We start from the raw sequence: 25,403 nt of genomic DNA, 5'->3' as shown, positions 1-25,403 counted from the left end.
AAACACACGTGCGCACACACTCACCTTTCATCTCGCAGCAGTCCTTGGTGCCTCTCTGGTCGGTCTTGATTGGCAGCTGGAGCAGGGACTTCAGGTTGGTCATGGAGGTCAGGTGTCCACCCTGGGGGCCACTGCCAGCCGGGTTGCTGGCCCCGAACTGGGGGCTGGTGGCCCCTGCGGGGAGATCCGGCGGCAAGAGCTGAGTGAGAGGCCTTGACATAACTTCTAGGGGAGGGGGGGAGGGGGAGGGGGGGTGAGGGGAGGCACGAGGGGGTTGGGGGGCGGGGGGTCGAGGGGGTGGAGTGGAGCAACCTGCAGACTGTAAGTTAAAGATAAAAATAATCCAATTAGTCCAGTGATGGCCTACTAATTGACAGGCGCGCCGTCAGAAGGTGCCGCTTGTGTGCGCTCAAGATCTCCACCTGAGGTCCCGCTTTCCCGCCCGTCCCATGAAGAAATATAGGAGTAAAGTAACGAAATACCAAAAGAGGGGGATTTATCTCCAAAATGGCACCATGTCGGCAGAGTCTAATTTATCCTCTCAAACCGGCTGAGCCTTCAGGAGTCGCTGTCACCTTCCTCTTCTTCTTCTTCTTTTTTTCCCTCCTTAAACAAACTCAGCTCCGCACTAATAAACGCTCGCAGTCGCAGGAAGACAAATTCAAACCCGGAGGCGCAGGAGTGAAGTCCCCCTCCAGTTGGCGGAGATGAAACGGGGGCTCACGGTCGGGTCCGGTCCGGTCCGGTCCGGTCCGTCGGTCGGTCGGCGGATCGCTGGGAGAACGTTTAGCCCCGGTGGTGGGAAGCAAAAGAAAAAAAAAGAAACACAAAGAGAAAATGAAAACCGAAATAGACGCGGATGTCTGTAGTCCCATGCAATGAGTGGAGAGAGAGAGGGGGATTAGAAAACAGCAGAAACGGTAGAGTCGAGCCGCGGCGGTGGGAGAAGTCTCCAAGGAAGAGAGAAAGAAAAATGAGCAAAAACAAACAAGCGAAAAATACAAGATGAAGGAAATGAGGAGATCCCCCCCAAAAATAATAATATCCAGTAGTATGAGAGTCAGATAGATGGAGCTGATGGCTGTTATTTTCCTCTCTCTCTCTCCCTCTCTCTCTTTCTCTCCCTCCCTCCCTCCCTCTCTCTCTCTGTCAGCTGGAACCAACACGGGCCGCTCGCGTGACGTCACCGCTCACGGGGGAAAGGCGCTCGGGGGCGTGGCTCGTTTGCATACGGAGGCCCCGCCCGCCCGGGCGACGCCCCCTTTCCCCTTCCAGCCACGGGGACGCCTTCACGGCGCACGGGAAAGCTGGGAAATGTGCGGCTTCCAGACGGGGGCTGCGGTTTAGGTCCGAGCCTAGCGGCACCAGGCTACGGGAGTGACTGGGCTTTGAATGGCTTGAGCTGGTTCAACTAGTATTTTCTCATTATCTTACGCTACACGTGTAACAACATTCCCCCCGTGAGACAATTTCAAAACCTACGTTGTAAACCAACAGATTCAACGCATCACGGAGGGGATATAGCTGGATGTTAGCCAAATTCTGAGCGGCATTAAAAGCATCTAAAGTCAAGCGTGTCCTACATTTAATACTAGTTTTAAGCCAAAAATCTAAAATTATTAAAATTCTTTCCAAAAAAGCTTTTTGAAACTCAATAAAAACTATATGTATGTATCTTTATCTGTCTCATTCTCGAAGCAACTCTAAATGGAGTTACTGCACATTGAGTGGCATTTAGGTAGCACTTTGCTTTAAGTCCCCCTATTTAGCATTAATAAGCATTATATAAACATGTAATACATGTTTGTAACACCTTATAATATCCTTATAAACAGATAAATAAATGTATTTGTTAGCAACTGCGACTTAACCCGTGGGGGCATCCATATATGTAGGCTGGCGTATATAAACAGGTAGTCAATGACAATACAGTAAAACACAGTTGTAATGATAAAACATTTCTTCATGTCTTCATAGGAGAAGGTGAGTGTTGACATGTAAATAATTCTTAAAAAATGACCTGACAGCTGCTTACAACTAGGCTACATTAGAGCGTGTAATAAACCACTTATTAAATGTGTATACACTGCTTATAACGGCAGGAGTAAGTGTTACCAGAAGGGGTGGTGATATAGAAGCCTGCTTCTGTTGTCTGATTTCTTATTCAACTGAATCACTGTTTGATGTTGGTTGATTAGTTTTTCGGTCCCAGCAGTGCATCAACCCAAACTACGTTAGGTCCAAAAATGCGTCGGGGGCGCCCGCTTTGAACAGAGGCACTGTTCGTGTGTTTGTCCCCCCCGCCACCCCCACCGCGTGGTACCTGAACGCCACGCGTGTTCGCATTAAAACACAACACCTCCTTGTCATTTTCAGCCAATAGCGGATAACAGCTGGGACTGTTGCGTACCGAGTCCGTCCGCCCGACCCCCCCCCCCTCTCTCTCCAGCCCCGAGTTGTACTCCGCTCTCCGCCCTTCCCCTCTTCTCTCACGCTGTCATTTAAACCGAGAGGCCAAGGCAACGGCGAAGACCCGGGATCGAGAGTCCGACTAACCATGCCCGGACGCCCGGTCCTGAGACATCGAGCTGGTCGCCGTTTCACTGTCCCCCATCACCCCTCGCCCCCACTCTCAGCTCTGTGCGAGAAATGCGAGAAAATGTGACAGTTGTTTGTTTGTTTGTCTTTTTTTTTTTACCCACAACGTGACTGGACTTGAGTGAGAACACAGCAAACACGGGTCTCGGGCGTTTTACTCCATTTTGTATCTGAACGTAATTTGAGTTTGCTGCCGTTGAGAGACGCAACCGCCATGTTGTGATGTGTCGGGAGCGTAGGCTGTAAAACTTGCGTTTATTAACGTGTCTTCCAGCAGCCCGAGGGGCGTTTTTACCTCTGCAACAACTGCAGGCTGTAATGGTTTTTTTTTAGCTCATGGCGTTTAAAGTGGTTAAGATGTATTTAGCACCGTGAAAACGGAGGGAAGAGCCGCGGATCGTCTGCGTCTCTCCCCGCCGACTGTCCCCATCTCGACACCGGAGAAAGCACATGGCCCCGGCACGCGCCGACTGTTGCCTACCGGCGACTGCGCCGCGCCGCGATTGGCTGAAAATAGGTCACTCGCTGCCGCACTCGGCCTCCCATTGGCTAAAATTAGGTCACAGTCTCCGCCCAGAGGTTTACCCATGCTACTGCCGCGTGAGTGGTCGGCTGCTCGGGGGGGGGGATTAAAAATCTATTTAATAAGTTTGCATTAAACATTTAAATAAAATAACCATTAAAACGAAATAATTAACGTTATTCTATTGTAATTAAGAAAAAAAGTAATAAAAGATAAAAATGAAAAAAGATCAAATAAAAGCACACAATATTGTCATTATCTACATCATATAGAACTAAACTTAAACAGCCATCTAAATAAGTCAACTTTAATGTATGTTGTTAGAAAAGTATTAAAAATGAATCGATAAATAGTTTAAAAATTCAATATTAAATAAAAACTTTAGGAATGTCCTTTTTTTTTTTGCCAACATAATATTTTTCTTTGTCGTGTTAAGGTGCCAAACTATGTTTTGTACCTGATAGTTTAGCAGTGGTGGAAAGTAACTAAGTACATTTACTCCAATATAGTACTTAAGTACGACTTTGGGGCAGTAATATTTTACTTGAGTATTTATACTTCGACTCCACTACATTATTACAAACACTTTACTTTTTACCCCACTACATTAGGTTTGCTAGTTACTTTTCAGATTAAGATTCTACATAAAATAATAATAAAAATCTCATCTATATTAAAATGTATCAGTCACAGGTGTGATTTTTTTCTGCAGTACTTTTACTTGAGTAGGAGTTTGATTGCAAGACTTTTGTAATGTGATAGTAATGGAGTATTTTTAACATGAATATATTGGTACTTTTACTTAAGTAAAAGACCCGAGTACTTCGTCCACCACTGTAGTGTATCATTCATCCCTTTTTTTTTTATTTCAAATGTTACGTATTGTATGCTTATGTATAATATGTATATATATAAATAATTAACAGGCTATAAAAGGAACTAAGGGAGTAGATCAGACATAAACAACATCACGTGACTCCCGTTGATACTAATCTGCGTGACTCATGAATCAGATGCAGCAGCTGCACCATGGGAGCAGCAGTTCCTAGAAGGACCTGGAGAGGCCTGCAGGGGCCTATCTGGTGACAGAGCGCTGTCAGATATACATGACAGGAATGTGTTGGTAGTAAAGAGGCCAAAATAATCTCTCACACACTCACACTCACACACACACACACACACACACACACACACACACACGCACACACACAGAGTAGGAGTGTGTGCACGCTGGCATGCGTCAGGGAAAGTGTGGAACAGCAGCTTGACTCCACTAATGTGTGATTGGAGTTTCACGAGCCGTTTCGAAGTAAAACTCTTTTCCCCACGTTTCTCTCCTCCGGACTTGGGCGACGGCCATCGCTTACTGGATGTTGTGTTTAAATGGCACCATCTAGTGGCCAGTTGTCGGTAATGCACCAAAACGTTACAGCGGCTGTTCACCTCCTCCAACTGCCGGTTCCTGAGACTTCCCAGCCCAAATTAACTAATATAATAATAATATAATAAAATAAAAAAAACTCAGAGCAGCTCACCTGACTGCGTGCTCCAGGTGCACAACACCTGACCTCCTGTCACTCACTTGTGCACCTGGAGCTCTCTGAGCCTACTCTTGTGTGCAGGGGCTGCATGTGTCAGAGAGGAAAAACCACTTCAGGGTCCCTGTTGTAGAGAAAGGGTCCATTAAAAAAAAAAAAACACACAGTGGATTACTTATCTGAAACAAGCTTTGAGAGGAAGGAAGTTGGAGTTTAGTTGAAGTTTTCATGGCATTTTTCTTTTCTTTTTTACAGAAAGACAGTTGTTTGCGGCCCCTTTAAAGCACTGGATCCTCCTGGACTTGGGGCTTTGTTGCCGGTTGATGGGAATGAACCACGGGCTGAATGGCAGCCGCGCGTTGTCTGAACGCAGACGTCTGCTGCGAGAATATCTGTTCCTGGACTCGTCCCGCTGACCTTAACCCCGCCAAACCACAGCATCATTTTAAACCATTTCTAGCCACCGCAAACCCGTCACTGGTCAGAAGTCGGTTCTCCGAACCGCCATCACCATTACACCGCGACGACGTTTAACTACTTGCTTGCCCGTACGAATAATTCATCCTTTTTAATTAGCTTCAACGATTCTCGACTCTACGCCAACAGGCGCTTTATGAGAAAGGACTTTGAAGACTGGATATTCAACTTTTCAATTCATAATCTACAGTATTTGAGCTGTGAAGAAAACGTGTTTCTTTAATGGAGTTGAAAGTGAACATAGTTAAATATTAAAACTGAATTTTTTTTTTTTTTTTTAAGACAGCCACTTTTTTTTTTCATTTGAATCTGAATATATCCAGATGAAATACACTGTCAGCTTTTTTTTTTTTTTTATAAAAGGAAGTTATTTAATCTGAAGAAAGTCCTTCCAAAGAAAACTATTCACAGTGAGCTCTCCTGAACAACCGTGACACTGTTTCTGGGAAAGGACATTGCGGTTTTGTGAGTTTTTCAAAGTTATTTTTCCACGTTTCAAAGCACCGTAAATTAAATTCCATTCAGCTTCTCTGTATTGGGCCCGAGGCAGAAACCTGTAGAGGCGGATATCACAAAATCTGGGCAAATAAAACCAAAACTATCACCATGGGTTTTTTTTTTTTTCTTTTTTTGTGGCGATTATTAGAGGAGGATGTTGAATCTTCTTTCTAATTCAAGCGGACGGCACAGTGAAAACAACAAGGACCTGGGGGAGATCTTTCCGATACTGCGGTCGTGTGTATTTTAGCATCTAGAGCTTATAGTCACTACGTGTGATCGTCCAAGTCAAGTTTGCCAACACAGGTTCCTCAAACTAGATGTTTAGTTTTATTCCTAAGCCATTCACAGAAATTCCGGAGACAAAGGTGACCTTGTCTTCTACCTCAACGTGCCCCGGGTCGGCCATCGGGCGGTGCTCGACGAAAACGCCCGCTTCGTGTCACATCACACGAACGAAGTGAAGTACGTTACAATACATTTGTGGAGCGGTAGGAGAGAGAAAGGCACCGTTCTTCCCCTGCCCTCCAACACGTTTGGCCAGCTCGACGGACGTCTACAGTCAGGTCACAACATTTTCACCCTGGGTTTTTATGGGTAACGTATTTAAGGGGTTATATTTTCTAAATTTTTCTTTTCAAGATGTTTCCTGGAAAGAATCACGTGGCTTGGTATTAATTACAGGGGAAACTGTGTGTTTAATGAGTAGACTTCTAATTAATTCATTAGTTCATTCCAATTAAATGCTGGTGTTATCTAGTGAGTCTTTCGGCTCGTGCACAGCAGGTCAGCTTAACATGCAAAAATTCATTTGTCCACAGGATAGCGCGACATTCAACACACACGAGGAACGCAGTTTCTAATAACAGTTGAGTAATTAATGAATAGCTACTTGTGTTAAAGTGGGACTTTAACACAAATTAATATTTTTCCCATAATTAGCACCAAATTACATAGTTTTTTTTTGAGTAAAAATTTAATGGGAAATTATAAAGTGTCGCATAAATTATTATTCCACAAGCATGAACATGACTTGTATTATTTCTGACATCCAGAGATAATAAGCCTTTGACAGCGGACATATCATTTCAGATTTTTTTTTTATTTGATTTGAGGGTTGTCAACAACTCACTTTTAGGCAAAGAAAAGGATAGTAATTTAGTAATAATATTACATGTTTTAGTTTTACAGGAAAAAAAAAAAAAAAGAAAAACACGTCTGGACAGGACCTAAGTAATGAACTATGTGTACACGCTTTTGTTACAAAAAATTGGGCATAACCGTGGCAATGAGGGAGTAGGTAAAAGGTGTTCGGGGAGGGGGGAAGAAAAAAAAAAATATCACATCGATACATATATTCATCCCGCTGTTTTACAAAGATAGCCCCCGACTTGTTCCCTCCCACCCATACAATACCAACAATGATAAAAGAAATGATACTTGGAGTAAAAAACAGCAAATAATCATTATATAATAAAATATAATACGAATTGTACAGTACACTCCGGTTATTTCTGTTGTCCTTTTCAAATCCTGAACACATTAACAGTTTGAGTCGTGTTTTCTCTCCGTCCACGCCTCTTTTTTTTTTAAAAATGACAAAAAAGTAGTGTACATTAAAAACAAGGTCACCAACACTTTACTATTTTGTCTCGACTCCTTTTTCTCCTTTTCAGTCACTTTAGCACATCAACTAGTACACTGCCTTTCGTGCCTGATAATGAGACTATTTACTGTTTGTAAAAGTCGCTTTCATGAGGCTTTTAGTCAGGTCAGGATTTCGTTTTTTCTTAAAAAGATAAATTTTTATCTCGAGGGCAAGTGAAATCGTCTCATTATAAAGAGAGAGATCCTCCACTGGGGTAACAAATAAACACATACAGCGCAGGAGACGAGGACTATACCGTTTAACTGTGAATAATGTGAAAACAATTTGTAAAAATTAACTGGTACTAAAAAGGTACCTCACTCCTACAATAGGCATCCAATCCATGATTATGGGCAAACACTGCTAATGGGAAAATTACAAATAAAAGGTTTAAAAAAAAAAAAAAAAAAAAGATGACGATGCATTTTTCAAACAGGTGTCATTAAAATTGTCACATGGTCTGGCGTTCCTTCGCCTTTGGGGAAGAGGAGACAGATACTTAGAGTGGTTCTGATTCTGGGCCTTTTGAAGTCCTCGCTAAATTATCAACCACCTCTGCTGTAGTAAGTTAGGATTGTTTACAGATTTATCCGGGGAGGGGTGCGGGGGTATTACGGGAGTTACACTAAAGCCTCCCCGTCCTCCCAGCTCTTTTTGTTAAAAACCTGCTAGCTCTTGCTCGCTGCTTCTTGGATTATTTAAAAAAAATAAACATCAAAACAATCTATTCTAGAAAACTTTTTTTTTTTTGTTTGGTTTTTTTTTGTTGTTTTTTTTTCTATTTTTCACTGACTGTACTCAGTCAGGACTGTTGATCTCTCAGGCTGGACCAGAACTGGAACCGACAGCTGGACTGGTGAATGGTCACTATCTGACCGGTCGTGTGACGATGGAGATTTCATCTTCATCAGTCCCCAGTTCCCGCCCCCGCTGCCGGCGGTCATCCCCCGGCAGGAGAACTTGTGGCGGGCCAGGAGCCGGGGGTTCCAGAAACGGTGTCGGCATTTGTGGCATTGGAATGCAGCTTGTTTGAGATGCTGGCCCCTGTGTTTCAAGGCTTTGTGTAACGAGCCGGTGCGTCTTCCACACACCTGGCAGCGCAGTCGGGCGTGGCGGCCTGAGTTTCTCGGTGGGTGCCTGATGGCGTGGTGGACCAGCAGAGAACCCTGCTTGGCGTACGTGGTGCTGGGGCAGATCGGGCAGGGGAAGCGCTTGATTGGGATGTCCATTGAGTTGAGCCCGGTGACTCTGACGGCGCCCCCACACCACGACTTCACTTTCATCACGCTGCCCTTTATCCTCAGCTGGGCCAGGAGCTTTTTTTTGTTGAGCTGTGCCTGCAGTCTGCCCCTCTTTTTCCTCAGAATCATCAGCTTCCTGCGCGTGTCTTTACTCAGTGGGACACCCACCAGCTTTCCGTCTCTCATGATGCTGTGGATCACCACTCGCCTTTTTTTCTTTCGGTGCTTTCTTGTCTGTCCATGCCGTTTTTGGAAGTTTTTTGAGCGGTAGTGAAAAGGGTGCTGCAGCTGTTGTTGTTGTTGTTGCTGCTGCTGTTGCTGCTGCTGCTGCTGTTGTTGCTGCTGCTGCTGCTGCTGTTGCTGTTGTTGCTGCTGTTGCTGCTGCTGCTGCTGCTGCTGTTGCTGCTGCTGCTGCCCAGAAGCCCCTTGCTGCATGTGAGATGACCCGGTGTAGTTGGAACCTGATCCTGAATCATAGAAGAGGGGCGAGTACCCGGAGGGTTGGGACTGGTTGACACGCTGGCCGTTGCGGTCGATGCCGTGCTGAGACAGCTTGTGCCGCACTAAGCTGTTGGAGTATGCGAAGGCTTTGCCACACACTTCACAACGAAAGGACTTTTCCAGCCCCACCCCACCACCGTGGACGGTCTGTTGATGTGCCGTCAGGTGGAAATAGTGGCGGAATGACTTCCAGCACACTGTACAGGTATAAAGCCTCTGAGAGGGGGTGCCAGACGTTGGAGACTTTTCTCCTTGGGAGCAGGATGAGAAGTAGTCAGAGTTTCCTGAGTTGGCCACCTGACTGATGGCAGCAGCAGCAGCGGCACCTTTTATTCTCCTCCCCTGGTTGTCGATCTCCCCTTTTCTGTGAAGCTTCCCGTGTCTCACCAGGCTCTGTGCATAGGCAAACATCTTCCCACACAGATTACATTTGTAGTTCTTTTGACCAGAGTGCACAGTCAGATGCTTGGTGAGGTGGAAAGGCTCGCGGAACATTTTGCCACACACATCGCAGGCGTGAGGTTTCTCCCCCGTGTGAACGCGGTTGTGGCGTCGCAGTGTCTCGGCCCTTCTGAAGCGTTTGCCGCAAATCTGACATCCGTACGGCCGCTCCGAGCCGTCCCCTGGAGGTGCAGGGCTCCTCCTCCTCCTGACGATGGTGCTTGGGTCCCTTTTCTCTCTGGGCTTCCTTGGCCTCCTGGGCTTAGTGTGGGGCTGGCTAGGGTGAGTTAAAGGCATGGTGGAACCGTTGAGGCTGGACGTGGATGACGGCCCGCCCAGGTTACCAAACCCCAACCCCCCCAGCAGGCCTCCGATGATATCCCTCCTCTCTCCTTCCCGGCTCTCTGTGTTTATATCACAGGAAGCTGCGGCTGCAGCAGCGATGGCCGACATCGCACTGCTGGTGACCTCATCCTCCGAGTCATCCAATAGGGAGGAGAGGGGTAGGTGTGGCTGCTGTTGTTGCGGTTGGTGGTGGTGGTGTTGTTGTTGCTGACTTTGAGGGTGGGGATGAAGAGTTGGGGCTAAAGGGGCCTTGCGCAGAGTCTGGCTGGTCATTTCACTGGCTAGCGTACTGTCTGAGGAGTACAAGGACGAAGATTGCGATCGTCTGTAGTCGTCAACCCCGCTGTTGTAGGACGACTGGCTCTGGTAGCGATTTCTGGAATAATCTGTTGCATACTTGTCGTTAGCCATTGCCGCCCCATCGTTGGAAATGCCTACCCTGTCTCCACTGCCTCCCATTTTACTGCTGCTCGGGTTGGACGATCCATTCCCTCCGGTGCCGGCCCGGTTTTTTGAACTCCGGGGAGGTTTGCCGCAGGCACCTGAAGCAGCATGGTTGAGAAGGGAGGTGCTCTCGCGGAAACAGCGTCCGCAAGCTGGGCAGCGGAAAGGCTTCTCGTCATGGATCTTCTCGTGTCTCGTCAGGGACTCTCGACGGTTGAAGGACTTCTGACAGATGCTGCAGACAAAAGGCCGGTTTTCTGAGTGGGTGACACTGTGCTGGATGAGGTGACCCCTCTTTTTAAATCTCTTCCCACACTCGCCACAGCAGAATATCCTCTCCGGGCTGGGTGAGTTACAATCTGACTTCCTGCTTTGGCTTTCCGGTGTCAAGCCGTGGCTGCGGAGATGCCTTCGAAGGCTGGAGAGGTGGGTGAAGGTTTTACCACATTCACCACAGTGGTAAAGGGGTTCTGGTTCGGGCTGGCCTGATGAACTATTACTGTGGCTTTCTTGGGATTTGGACAACTGTTGGTTACCGTTGGCTACAAGCACAGAGGTGGAGTTTGAGGAAGGAGGGGCAGACGAAGAGGAGGAGACGGTGGAGGATGACTGCTGTGAGGACGATGAGAGGAGAGAGGAATGCTGTGGCTCGCTTCCGATGCCACTTATCCCAACACCCCCAGATCCTCCTCCCACAAGGCCCGATGAGGAGCTCTGACTGTGCCCACTTGAGCTGCTGTTATGGCAGTTACTAACACTGCTGCTGCTATGGCTGTGACTGCTGTGGCTGCTGTGACTGTGGCTACTACTGTCCGTTTTCCTCTGGGGCAGGTAGCCCGCCATCGCTTTCTTTCTCCTGCTGCCCCCACTCGAAACTGATGTAGATGAGCTGTCTCCTGACTTTGACGCATCGTCTTTAGAGAGGGACAGGTGGAGAGGAAGGGGTAGGGGCAGGCCAGCCTCTTGCTGCATCAGCGATGCTATTTGGTTGGAGGAAAGGACCGGAATGCCTTGGAAATCAAAGCCACCCAGTGGGGCAGGCTGGGGGGCCGGATGGAGAGGGTGCGGGTGGTGAGTGTGGCTGTGTGGATGAGATAAGGCATGAGGGGTCAGCTGCTGCTGCTGCTGCTGAGGCTGTGGAGCTGTGTGGCTGTGGCTGTGGGAGGAGTGGAGGGCGGGGGGAGGCGCCAGTGCCGAGTTTGACTCGGTGGCTCCTTGGCCGAGGCCCAAGCCCAGGTGGTTGTGAGTGCCTTGCTGGACGAGGAACTGTTCCAGGCTGCTGTTGGTGGGGACCCCGGACAGGAAGTACTGGTTGGCGGCGAGCATGCAGCTGAACTGCTGGTGGAGGCTTCGGGGATCAGACTGGCCGACTAAGGGGACTGCGGTGCTGCCGGAAGGGTTGTTGGAGGCTGAAGCAGAGGTGGAGGGGGAGGGTGAGGAAGAGGAGGGACCAGGGGAGGGCTGGGGGACAGAGAGACCTGGATGCAGCGGCGGTGGTGGAGGCGCAGGCGTGACGACACCCCCGATGACCCCTGCGCCTCCTCCACTGCCGCTCCCACCAAAGTCAAAACGTCCCATCCCAGAGTGGAGCTGCTCCTGGGCAAGCGCAGCCTCGGCCGGGTGAAAAGGCCGCAGGAACTGGGGGTACCCCGACGAGGAACTCCCACTCCCGCTGCTGCTACTGCTCATCTTACTGGACTTCCTGGAGCTGTGAGATGAAGAGGACGACTGGCTCTGATGGGAGATGGATGGGGGCGGAGCGCTCATTTTGGCGAATAATGATGAGGAGTCAGCGAACGCGTTACTCCGAGAGCTCTGGAGAGATCCGAGGCCGAGGCCAGACAGGAGGCTTCCAGAGGTGTCAGCGGAGGGCTGGTGCTGCTGCTGGAGCTGCTGCTGATGCTGCAGTTGGACTTGCTGTTGGTGGCTCAGTTGTCGTTCCAATCCAAGGCCTTTGAATTGATGGGCTTGGTGTCCACTTAGCATCTCTAAAATGTCCATGGGGTACTTGCTGAACTGGAACATCTCCCAATGCAGCTGTGGCAAAGTGTCCCGGGTCTACAACAACCCCGTGCACTAAGTCCGTATTTGCTGGAAAAAGCAGTGAACCCTTATTAAACTAATAAGGTCGGATTTTCGGAGGTAGTCCTGCCGTGGTTTCTACCCCCAAGCTGTAATCCACCAAAAGCTGATGCTTGATTTTCTCACATAAATATATCAATGGAGAGTAAAAGTATTACTCTCCATTCAAGAGTGAAGCTTTCAAGTGCGTCTGTGGGATGTTATTAAAAAAGGATCATAAATAGACAATATACTAAATTATACTAAAAAACCAGTCTGTAGTGTTTCTTTAGAGTGTTCCATAACCGTATGCTGATTTTTCAAATCAGGTCAGCATTCCCATGAAGTGGAGTGTGTCCGTTATTTCATTGGAGGATGAACCATTGCTTCACTGCCCTTTTGTCCCTTCCTGGAGTTCTTCTGGGAGCCTGTGGAAAGAGTTGGAGAAAAAGAAACAATAATGTCAGTAAGCGATTCAGTGATTTGACACGGAGCAGATAAACTAAACAGTTTTTTGCACAGTTAGTTCGACGACACCATATTGCTTTTCTTGCCCTCAGAACCTCGAGCCGGATGCTGAATGTCACAAAAGGAACCCCACAAATAAACAACTCAGTTTAAACACAGGCAACTGATTTTGCTTAACTAGATTCAGCTGTGATAAACTTATTTCTTGCAGTTGTGAAGTTTTTAACTCCAGTACTTAGTTATTTACCCTGACGATAAATGTTATGATGTCTGTAGTTTCTGGCCATGTTGCACTAGTGTATATTACAGATGTAAAGGGTTTTACTCTACGGGTGGGAAGTTCCATGTGTTTTTTTTATGTGGTTTTCAAAAACATAAAAATTAATTTCAATAAAGTGTAAGCATGTTGACAATGTCCGACTCAGGAGAAGTGCAAACCGGGCCACTGCCTTCCCTCCTCATACTGAATACACACTCAGACGCCCGAGCAGCTGTTGCACAATTATTTTCTTACAACTCTGGAAATCTTGGCGAGAGCTCTGCATTTGTTTATTTGTTCAATCACGTAAAATATGTTTTGTTTTTTTTGGGGTTTTTTTTTTTCAGCTGGTTTCCTAATACCAGACAGCTTGAACCCAGTTAACCCAGTTGTTTGGGCAAAATAGGACATTTGGAGATGTCACCTTGAACTCTGGGAAACTTAGACAGAAAGAAATGAATAACAAAAACAATGGGCAGATTAAATCAACTATAAAAATTGGTGATGGTTAACCGTAGCTGCCCAATTCGAGAATTTTGAGACACAGAGGGAGAAGGGAGGAGAGTGCTGGCTCAAAATACCACATGACTCCAGCTCCTACAGGATAACATGGCTGCCTGTCGCCTCCAAAACACACAAACAGACACAAACTAAACAGCAGATAAAGAAACAAAAGGTGGTCTGGTGGACAGTGTCCTGAATCAACCTTCAAGCTCCGCAAATCCCTTCTATCAAAAACGCAATCTGATATTTAGAGACTGCCGTTTTTTAGATTAACTTCACTGCTTATGTTCCTGTTTCGTTTCTCAATCTCCGGTGGTTTTATAACCAATTAGGAAGAAACCGATCAACGCATCAAGGAGTGCAGTGCCTCACTTCCAATACAGAAACCGATGCTTCTAGTGTCATTTCTAGTGTCAGCTATCACTCAATCACTTAGCATTCTACACCGCAGAGCATTTACTGCTGACTCATAATACGTAACACCTGACTCACCAACCAAGCCTTTTTCTATCAAATCTGTTACCTCCGCTTCAAAACCAGAGTAATATTCTTCTATTGTTACACCGAGTGAGTTTCTGTGACCGCAACCTCTGTCTTTACAGTCGATCAAACAGCGTAACACACACACACACACACACACGACTATTTATTCACTGTCAAAGCAACTTAAACAAAGCAAAGAAGAGCGGCTAATTCTCACAAATGCTTGCACTGGAACAAATTCATGTTTGAGCATTTATACTTAAATGATAAATCAATTAAACTGATTGGGGATTAATTCTCTGTCAATCAACAAATGGATCAATCGATTAGTTGTTTCAGCACGTCCACCCATCCACACATCTTCCGTCCTTCATTCTTTACAGAAGGGGTCTTCAAAATTTTTAGCCCTACAGACCAAAAAGCAAGTGGAATAAAGTTAAGTGGCCCATCGCTTTAATGCTGCCTATATCCTGCATTTATTCAAGTATGACCCGGTAGCGAGGTCTTGGCCCGGTTGGTCAGAATCAGTGCTCAAAAGAGTCACGTTGGGGATTTCATCATTTCTATTGTTTTAAATTTTGTATAATTAACACTAGTGACCATGAAAAAACACCCCAGTCCTAATCCGATTACAATGATGCCCTCGCTACGATAGGAAATTAAGCTTCTCTCTTTCACTGCGGGCAACAACCTGCTGCTTTTTCTCCCTGACCAAAGCACCATCATTTAAGTCCTGATCAGAAATAATTTATCGTTCGTGTCGTCCATCTTGCCTTTTTTCTGGGCGACATATCATTACAAACACTGAGCGTACGTCTGATCTTAGTGCAGACCTTCCTCTCCCAGTGCACAGAGCGCTCGACATGAACAACTCTCCCCCGACACAGAAACCAGAGAAGCCAAACATCCTCATATGTGCCGTCACATCTGCGTGCAGTCTGGAGCATGGCACGGCCACACCTGGGACTCTTAACGTGAGATGATCATGTATCCAAGATATCACCAAACTACAGCAGTAATAAACATCAAAATCACAAGCCTTGATGCCTTTTTCCTTCTGAACAATATGGGGAACAATATAGAAAGCAGAAAGGTCTTGAATACTACAAGGTATATAACTGTTAGAAAGCTGACAAGCCACCAAACTACCAAACAAATGATGCTGAGAGATGCTTCTGTTCACCATCTTCAGGCTTTTATAAACATATTTTCCACCTATAGAAGCTGTTTCAGAACAAACAAATGATCCTGATCAGACTTTCAGCAGTAGCCCACTGAAGAAACTGCCAAAAACAAACATTGATCAACTACAAACTTTACAAAAATCACGCTCAGGATCCAAATAACAAACTCAGATGTCAATCTGCCGTCCAACGACTTAGCACAAAAGCAAAGTTATCTAAATTCTGCTCAGTTGCCAGTTTTGTGTATCTGGGACAGCCTGAATTAAAAGGCACCCAACCGACTTAAGGATCTGTTAAAACTAGAGCTGCAACAGTCAGTCGATTAATCAGTCACAGCTATTTTGACAATCGATGAATCAAGCAAAAATTCAAAACATTTGGCGTTTAAAGCTTCTCAGAGGTGTCGATTTGCTCATTTTTTGTCATATCTGATTGTAAATTTAATACTTTTGGGTTTTGGCCAAAACAAGCAGTTTGAATACATCGTCTTGGGCTTTGGGAAAATACAGCAGACACCTTTCACAATTTTTCTGCCATTTTATAGACAAAACGATTAATCAAGAAAATAATCAGCAGATTAATCAATAAGGAAAATAATCATGAATTCATTCACTGTACTTTAACATAGAATAAACACACATGCATAACATTAACAATCTAATAAACTACAAACTGAAGACAAATGTGTCTGTTCAGTACATTTAGGATTTAATTATTCATTTTTCAGCTAACAGCAGGAGGCAGCGAGGTGTCACATCTGTTCCTAACGCAGCAGATTTTCTTTCCAGCTCACTACCAGGGAACTAGTTCCCACCTGTTACACCAGGTGAATGGCAGGTAACTAGCTGGTCAGAAAAACGGCATGAGTGTGGACTCGAAGAACTGGGACTGGGAAACACCTGCAGCTGAGGGTCTACAGGTTTTATTCCCAGCTAATCAGCACAGCAGGTGAGTGTACTGATTAGTGACCTTTTAACCAGAGAGAAGCAACTACTCTGTGCATCACCTGCGGCCCGACTGATCGAAATAAAAAACTCTCGGTTGCATTCAGCGGCACATGTCCACCAATTCAAGACGTATGACCGGTTGACCTCAGACTTGTTCAGTGTGAAAACATTTTTGCCACATTTTTGTTGCTGAATGATACTTTTCCTCCCAACGGTACGCAACACTTATAAAAGGGGACGTGAGAGCAACCACCTTTCCAAGTCTGTTTGCTACAGTTTGGTTTGGCGTGGTAGCAGTGAAAACGACACCCAAGGCGAAAACACAGCAGGGAAATTTAATAAAACAATGGTTTACACAACAGATTTAAACACACTCTGAAAAACGTTTGTGTTAAAAATGGTCTTAGATCTCATCAAAAAAAGTGCAGACAAACCAGTGTTAGTTCCCCACTGTAACAGCAACTGCAGGAAACTACAACCAATATTTGCAACGGGATGTTCAAACACTATCCTTCCAAGATAAAGAAAAAAAAACAAAAACATTTTATATTGTGTGTTTGTAGTGCTGAGTGACACCCTGAGCTAAAACCCTCCAAACAGCGAGCATCCTCTCTGCTGAAATGTCCTGTTACATGACAGAGGGTTAAAAAAATAACACACAAAAAAAAGCAAATAAAGTAGCACTAGATAATGAAAAGATATAAAAAAACATAAATGTCATCTGCGTTTTACAAAACAACATCTATATCTACAGCCGGCGGGAGGAAACTTATAACTGCAACTACAGCCTAAAATCTGAAAGGAAAAATGTTGTAAGAGAGGGTTTTTTTAATCTCGCATTGACTGAAAATGAAAAGAAAAATTAGGGACCTAAATAATTTAACAAGTAGTGTGCTACTGGGTGAATTTTATCACTGTAAAAACAGTGGTCTAACTGAGCTTCTCTGCTTTCTCTTTTTCTTGTCAATTAATCTGCTGATTATTTTTTATCAAGTAATCGATTGTACTGTCTACAAAATGCCAAAAAGTGAAAATGCCTTTTATAATTACGCACAGATCAAGGTGACGTCTTGAAAATGTCTTTTTTCTGACCAACAGTTCTAAATAACCAAAGATATTCAGTTTACTATCATGTGTAGCAAAGAAAAGCAACACATCCTCATATTTGAGAAGCTACAAACACCAAATATGACATTTTCTTAAAAAAGACTATAACGATTACTCGATTATCAAAATCAATGGAGTAATTGATTACACGACTCGTTTTCACAGCTGTAGACTTGTTTTAATCTGTCATCCATCTTTATTTCTTATCATTCTCCTGTAAATGATGCTTTCTCGCCCAGGCAACAGCAAATCTGTTCACTTACAGAGCGTGTTAAATCCGACAGGTTCAGAAACATGCTTATTAAACATCTTTCTCTGTGCAGTTAAGTGTGTTATGCAACATATGAAAAAAAAGAAAAAAAAAAGAAAGAATAGCTTGTGGAATAATAGCTTTACTGTGCACTGCAGGGTTTCTCAACCTTTTTTTAACCTTTGACCTCATTTTCAGTTCCAGGAATCTCATCACAAAAACAACTGAAGAGCTGTTGAGTTGTCATGTGAAACGAGATATATTTGTTTTATATTATAGCCATATATCATCTATATTTAATTTAAAATTATATTATGGTGTGTTTTTTATATGTAATTATTCTTTAAAATGCAACATCTGATGTATTATATTTTCAAGAGCACAGAGGAGCTCAAAACAGATCGCAAAGCAAGGACAACATACATTTCCATCTTATTGATTTCAATCTTTATCTCAGTATCGTGGCTTTAGAAATTACCTGCGACCCCACCGAGGCTGTGAATCTCTGTGGTGTAGACTATTTAAGAAGATACTCCGCTGTACGACTAGGTTTAACCGACGCACAGGTTTGCAGTAGTTTTTTAGTACATGGCACACTACTGACAATATCATGAATGAACAGTTAGCCGTTCCTTAGGCCTACAACCACCGATTCTTTTCACATGCAAATAATCCACTTATCATTTTTTGCAATTAATTGTTTAGTTGTTTGGTCTTAAAAAAAAATGAACATAATTTCCCGGAGCACAAGGTGATTCTCTCTAAATAGCATTTTGTGGTATTGGTGCACCTGCAGTAGCTACAAAATATTTGTGCGATCAAACACCAACTTACACGCTCCTCACTCCTTATTAAAAAGTACTGTTTTACAGAAGGTAGGCAGCAGCTTCTAACATCAGTTCGGTGTACAGAGTTTAAAAGGACACGTGGTCCACCTTGATCTCCGTCAAAACCACAGTTTTAATGTTGACAATCTGGAGCAGTTTCAGAGGAGAGCAAAAGGGACAAATTGAGGCTAATTAAACCCAACAGTTAGTTTGACCGGTTGGAGCTGTGTGTTTGCATGGTGTTTGCTGCTTTGCTGGCTGATCCGCAGGTCTGGAGCTTCCTGCTGGATCTCAGATAGATGTGTGTGTGTGTGTGTGTGTGTGTGTGTGTGTGTGTCTGTATGTATGTATATGTATATGTGTGTGCGTGCGTGCGTGCGTGTGTGTGTGCGTGTGTGTATATATGTATGTTTTTTTTGGGGGGGGGTGGCGGCGCGGGACTGTCCGCTTTCTCCGCCGACAACCGGTGACTTTAGGCCGACAGTCTGAAACGGTTTCAGCGATGTCCGAGCAGGTTCGGCAGAAACAAATTACCGTTAGCACTCACTGCCCAGGGTCTGCTAGCATCCATCAAACAACTGCCAAAATACCGCTATACTGGCTCGAAAACCGGCAAAAATCGCACTATTTGATCCGCATTTTAACACTTGCACACACAGGGTGTTGTAAATGAAGCTCAAATGTGTGTAACAGCATTATACTGCTGATAATAATAACTAAAGTGACATAAAGGAGGTATCCCGGCTGCATAGCATAGCGTTAGCAGCTCTAGCCTAGCCGTTAGCTGCGCTTAGCTAACACATTAGCTTAAACACTCCTGCTGGAAACAGCTTGTTTTTTGTTTGTTTGTTTGTTTGTTTGTTTGTTTTTACCTGGAAACATACGATGTCTGGGTGGGGAAAAAAAAAAAAAAAAAAAAAAGCTTACAAACACGGGGGTAAAAGTGTGGAAACATCGAGGTGGGAGTGCGCCGTGAGAGCGGGGTCCCTACTGCCTGTCAGCGGGGCCTTTTTCTTCATCCATGGAAAAACACAGAGAAGGGCCTGGCTCTCCATCGGCCCGGGAGCGCTGCTTTTCACTCGCTAACAAAAACTGTTTCCGCTGGCCCGGCCCGATGTGTCCATTGTCCGCCGCCACAGTCCTACAGCTCGCCCGGCTCGCGGATCGTCTTCACCCAAACGGCGCCTTTGTTTTGTTTCCGTCGTGGGGTTTTTTTTTTTTTTCCCCCTCTTTTCGCCTCTGCTGCCTGTTTTCCGGCCCGTGTCGGTTTTTTAGGAGCCCCCCCCCCCTCGGAAGACGACGGCTCCTCCGATGCTGCTAGCGTTAAAATGGTAGTTTCCTGTCCGCGTACTGGTTCCGGGTAGAGCCAGGCACAGGTTGGTCTGTCCGGCCGCGACCACACCGCCGCCCGTCTGCTCACATCCACCTCTGCCCTTCCGTTAGCAGAATATGGATCCTATCCAGCATGATGCTCATGAATAAATAAAGCGCGTGCGTGTGCGCGTGCGAGCGTGTGCGTGTGTGTGCACACATGCATGTTTGCGCTCCATTAAAAAAAGATATCACTGTGCATTCTGACAGTCATTAAGCCCCCTGTGTCTGTGTGTGTGTGTGTGTGTTTTCACACTTAAGTGTGTGAAATGTTAATTAGTCAATTAAAGATATCATTACGGCGCCTGCTGCATAACATTACAAAGTGTGTTTTCGCGCGTGCGTGTGGGCGCGCACGCGCTGCTGTGTGCCTGGTGCCCCATTTGCATAAAACTAGAGTTGCCATCGCTGGTACAGTGTCTCTGCCTGTCGCGGCTGCGGGGCTGCGTTTGAACGTGTGTGCGTCCGTCTGTTTACTTAGTGTGTGTGTGTGTGTGTATATGCGCGTGTGTTTTAGACAAAAAGTAGCGCACTTCTGCAGTGGCGCGCGTGTTTCATGTATTTTTACACGTGCACGGGTACCGAGTAAGCAAACCTGTTGAGAGACTATTAAACACCGGATCATATTTTGTGTAAAGACGCTGAATAAACAGAGTCTTACTAAAAGCTCGAGGGGACTATTAAAGGGTCAGTTCGCCCAAAACAGCTACAAACTACACAGAAAACCCATCTATTCATCTTGAGAGTTTCTCTGTGATTTACCAAGGTTTGGAAATAACTGATATCATCCTAAAAACAACATTTTGTTTTAGGCGGGATCCAGAAGTCTGAGACCGCTTTCCCAGACTTTTGGATCCCAGTGTGCTCCTGCGCCTGTAGCGCAGGGATGTACTGCAGCTTTGGGGATCCCGCTGGTGCCCTTTTAAGTGCCACTCTCCTCCTACCACAAGTAAGAAATGTCTATAAAGACAGTCTATAAAAAACAAACAGAAAACAGAAATGGGTGCTGTAAGTCCAGTCTAAAGTTCCCCATCCATTCAAAAAAGGTCACTGGGGTGGTGGGGTAGAGGGCAGAGAATCTCGGCCTGCTTTAGCAACGCAGCCACGTCCCTGTTCCCTCCTGTAATTTCCCTAATTTTCTTAGTTCAGTGACTGTAATGAATTTAATAGTTTGCGCTGAAGCGGTGGGTGGGATGGGATGGAGAGTTGCAGCCCCCCCCGTGCGGAGCCTCAAATTGCTCCCTCGGGTGTGGAAACACAGGGAGGCGGGACTGATTATAAAAGCACAACAGTGCAGTGAACACATTATGTACGCACACAATGCACATACTGTACATTTCCTATTCACTACATGGTGAGGATCTACTGTGTATTTAGGGCCGGGTTATCAAACCTCAGTACTTTTTTTTGTCATCGGAGTCGAGGATCAACATCTGTCAAGTACAGAGAGTCGACATCCAGTACTGCCTTGTTTACTTTGTCTATGATCAGATAGTTCAGTTCCTGATTTAATTCAAAATTATGCCAATTTTAAGACTGTATTTAATTCAGACGAAGTTGTTGTGAGGGTGCTTGTGTTTAAACACTGAACATTTGGGAACTTTGGCTTTATTTTGTAAAATGAGGGAAAAAAAGAAAAAGAAAAAAAAAGGATTTTGTAGAAAAACATTTTTGTTTTTCAAATTAAAGTACCAGAAAGAGGCATCACTTCATCACATGCATGTTTGCGCTCCATTAAAAAAAGATATCACTGTGCATTCTGACAGTCATTAAGCCCCCGTGTCTGTGTGTATGTGTGTGTATGTGTGTATGTGTTGGCGCACACACATATTGTTGGCAAATTCTTCTGCTTAATTAGTTGTTTATGTCATTTACTGTGAAAAAATGCCCAGGATTCACTAGTTCCTGTTTCTCAGATGCAAAGATCTGCTTCTTTTCTCGATTTTATGTACTAGTAATAAAACATTTAAAAAAAAAAAAAAAAAATTCAAACATTTACTGGTAATTTACTGTCACACTGGGAACCTGTGAAGGTAAATTTTCCTTTTTTTGGTGACAATTTACAGACTAAAAATCTAAGAAGTAGCTGTTAGATGAAGCCAATGCTCTTATACTGTGCACAGGGCTGCAAATGATTACTTTCATTATCAGTTAATCTAGCTACTATTAGTTTGATTAAACAGTTAATTGTTTCATCTACTAAATTTTTTTTTTTTTTACCAAAGTTTAAAATGTCCACCAAAAATTCACATCCAAGGCGTTTATTTAAGTTACTTTTTTTTTTCCAGCCAACAGGCCAAAAACCCAAAGATATTTCATTTGCAATGATATAAAAGTGAGAAAAGCCAAAAAAAATCCCCACATTTGAGAAGCTATAAAGTAAGCAAAAGTTGGGCATTATTGATAATTGTTTATAGGGACTGTTGAATAATTGCATAATGTAGAATAATTTTCTGTCGATCGACTCGATTCATCAACTCGTTGTGTTTCGGCACCAACTGTGGATATGAGCCTGTAATTTAAAAACTCAAAGAGAAAGAGTCAAGTTTCATCACATACCACACAGTTTTAGTGTTGTTTTTTGTTTTTTTTTATTGTTATTATCAATTAAACAGTATTATTTCTACAAACGCAAGAATTGATCACCAATAACAAAAGGGTTGCACATCTGTGAGACCTTTGTTTGGATATTCTTGGAAACAGACATATAAGGGGATGTAATAAATAAATGTATCATACAATTTGAGGTATGCAGAGTAGCTTTGAGAACACAAATATGCCCGTGCCCCCCCCATCCCAACCCCTGTCTTGTTAACACACACACACACACACACACACACACACACACACACACACACGCACACAACAGCACGCATACAGGCACACAGTTTTATCAGGGGGAGCATTTAACAGAACATGGATTACAACATTTGTATCAGATCTTTGAAGGTATGAGGAGAAATGAGAGAGACATTAAAAACACAACTGAATTTTCACGTGTCATTTACATTTCCCCTCCTGTTTGTTTTTTTTTTTGCCTCTTTCTCTTTTTAAAAGTTAAGATGTTTTCAATTGTAAAAACCACAGAGCCTTTCCAGTCCTGTCAGCCACTTTCAGCAACAACTGCCGTTGCTAAAAAACAAAACAAACAAACAAAAAAAAACACTCGAACGCAATTTTGTTTTTTCCCCCTTCACAACTGTTTGTCTGCAACTTTAAAAAGCTGTTAACACTGTACGTTGGGTCACTTTTGTGCCTTTCAAGTTCTGTTCAAATGAGCACAAATGAGAAAGTTGCTTACAAGAGACAAATCGCTTTTTTGCATTTTCATTTTGAAGTCAAACAGCAGCGACACAAACTCGTCAACCGAGTGATAATTAACGCACTCGGCAGCTTCACTTCTATTCAAATACCAAAACTCTGACACAATGTGAGCCTTCAGTAATTTACATCTTCAAATGTTTGGAAAAAAGTCCCCACTTTGGTGAACGTAGCTCGACAAGAAAAGCCGTGATTGGTCAGCGTCCCCTTTATTTATTTATTCATTTTCTAAATTTAAATTAAACAACGACAGGCCTTTGAAATTTCATCACAAGTTGATATGAACACTTAACGAGACCCGGGTCTTAAAATCGCCTTCGTGTGCCGAAGACACGACCCGCGTTTGGTCAAAAAATGAGGTTCAGCATTCCTAGGAAGAAGAAGAAGAAGAAGAAGAAGAAGAAGCAAAAGAAGACACTGAGAGAGTTACGCACACGGGCACACAAATTAAAACAGACGCATGTACATTTGCACACATACACGCCATGACATCATAAGTCAGCACTATGACATCATCAACACTGGCTTCGGACATCGTCATGCGGTTCGTTTTTTTCTCTTTGATTGCATCATCTCTTTTTGTTGTCGAGAATACAAATGTTTTTCTTTTCTTTTTTTTTTTTAATTCCACTAGAAAGTTTGAATATTGAAAATCCAGGATTATACATTAAAATTCAAAGAGATTAAAAAAATAAATACATGTTTAGACAAGAAATAAATAAATAAAAACAAGGATCATGATAACAGCGTTCGTAGTCTGATCGAGGGGGAATGTTTACACGTATGATCGTAAACCATTAACACGTGTGTGGTGTTAAAAAAGACTTAAAATGGCTGGCAGCAATCATGCCTGTCTACTGAAATACAACTCAGAGGGGAAGCTGAAAAGCTCAAACAAGGCCTCATGAGTCCCTTAAACCCCCATTAAGGGTAAATCCAGCCTGAACGGCCAGAGGGTCCATCTCTCTGCCAGAAATACTAAAAAAAAAAAAAAAAATGTACTAAATATGACATCATTATGGCCCCCACCTCTCCCACGACATCGCTATCAAGAATTCACGGTCGTGTGTTTTTACATGTTCCACAAAAGTCCTTTTGCTTTGAATTTCCTTGCATGTTTGTATTTTTTTTCTCTACACAAGAAGGGGAAAAAAAAAAAAAAAAAAACGGTGAACATATGCACAAGCATGCATCCTGACACTGACACGCAGAAGAGATGAATATGGGACGCAGACGCTGTACAGAGCACAGACACACAAAGATAATTCGGTATATAGCCCTTGGTGTGAAGTGTCCATTGTCCCCGGCCTCAAACCCGTCTGCCCCCCCTTCCCTTCATACGAGGTGAGCAGCTGAACTCGCAGGTAACGTGTGGCGTCGTAGACGTACGGGAGGGTCTGCTTAATAGCGATCGGCCGCGAAAAAAGTAAACCGCGACTCTCTACAAACTCACAATGAAAAGGTTAAAACAGTGTTTGAGGGGTATTTGCTTTGTCGGGGTCCGTGTTAAAATGTCTGACCCATACAGAGTCTGCACGAGGTTGAGTCTTCTAATTTAAAAAAAAAAAAAAATCGGACTAATTATTACGCAAAGGGTCACAGCACAATGTATCATAGATGATATACACCCACTAGAGTTCACTGTACAAAGGCTTCAAGTTAGCTAAAATCAGACTGCAATGTGGATTTTAGTGGATTTTAAGGCCCGGTCACACCATAGAGAGGCACAGCAAAATTCATCCACAGGTCTTTTTTGTGAAGTATCTGGATTTAAAAAGCTTGGGGAAGTAGTGGCTCCTGACAAGGTTAGCCGCTGAACGACTGCTGCTGGCGAGCTAACCACTAAAATGCCAGTCGGGAAACAGTCAGTCACAATACTTAGCTCTGGTTTTCTCTAGTGTGCCATTTACTCTTCTCTGGCGTTGTGTTCTTAGCATTGTACATAATTTCATCCAATAAACAATTACTTAAGAGGGGAAAAAAAAAGAGCTAAACAAGCTAACAGGCTTTCGAACTGACAGTTAGCATTTAGCTTCTTAGCTTGGTCACGACACAATTTCACAAAATTTCACAAATTCGACAAGTTCACATAGTTTTTCTTGAAAATATGTATTTGTACCATCAACTTCTGTTTCACAACGGTCTAAAAACCATGCCTCTTTTGTGGAGATGTTTATACTCCAACAGACGAGGTAAAATAAAAGTGAGTGGTGCAACGCGTAGCCAATTAGCTAAGATAGCTTCCTCCATTTTAGACTCGCTGGCTCTCCGTTCCCTCAACAGTCAGCAGTGAAAGACAGTTTGTTATCAGTCGAATTCACCTGGAACAGTTCACCAAAGTTAAACTCCACATTAAACTGCGCGTGT

General features: G+C 44.2%; 2 protein-coding genes across 4 annotated transcripts in view; both read right to left on the bottom strand.

Moving 5' to 3' along the window:
• dbpa (D site albumin promoter binding protein a) overlaps positions 1–223 on the bottom strand; it is a 33,800-nt gene extending 33,577 nt beyond the window's left edge. The window contains exon 1 of the mRNA XM_040122567.1: positions 25–223. Within this exon, the coding sequence (XP_039978501.1) occupies positions 25–220 (196 nt within the window). The 5' untranslated portion in view covers positions 221–223. The remainder of the gene's footprint in view (positions 1–24) is intronic.
• A 6,494-nt stretch (positions 224–6,717) lies between these two features.
• znf865 (zinc finger protein 865) lies at positions 6,718–19,561 on the bottom strand. 3 transcript variants are annotated; one of them, XM_040121763.1, is made up of 2 exons: positions 19,272–19,561; positions 6,718–12,743 (listed from the first exon to the last, which is right to left on the bottom strand). In XM_040121763.1, the coding sequence occupies exon 2, from the start codon at positions 12,277–12,279 to the stop codon at positions 8,068–8,070; it is 4,212 nt and encodes a 1,403-aa protein (XP_039977697.1). In that variant the 5' UTR covers positions 12,280–12,743; positions 19,272–19,561; the 3' UTR covers positions 6,718–8,067. The 3 variants fall into 3 exon arrangements, with proteins under 3 accessions (XP_039977697.1, XP_039977699.1, XP_039977698.1); XM_040121765.1 differs by having other exon boundaries at positions 19,336–19,561; XM_040121764.1 differs by lacking the exon at positions 19,272–19,561 and adding an exon at positions 19,217–19,253.
• Positions 19,562–25,403: the final 5,842 nt, after the last annotated feature.

The sequence above is a fragment of the Xiphias gladius genome, chromosome 24, assembly GCF_016859285.1.
Source record: "Xiphias gladius isolate SHS-SW01 ecotype Sanya breed wild chromosome 24, ASM1685928v1, whole genome shotgun sequence".
NCBI lineage: Eukaryota > Metazoa > Chordata > Actinopteri > Istiophoriformes > Xiphiidae > Xiphias > Xiphias gladius.
This window is presented reverse-complemented; position numbering and strand designations above follow the sequence as displayed.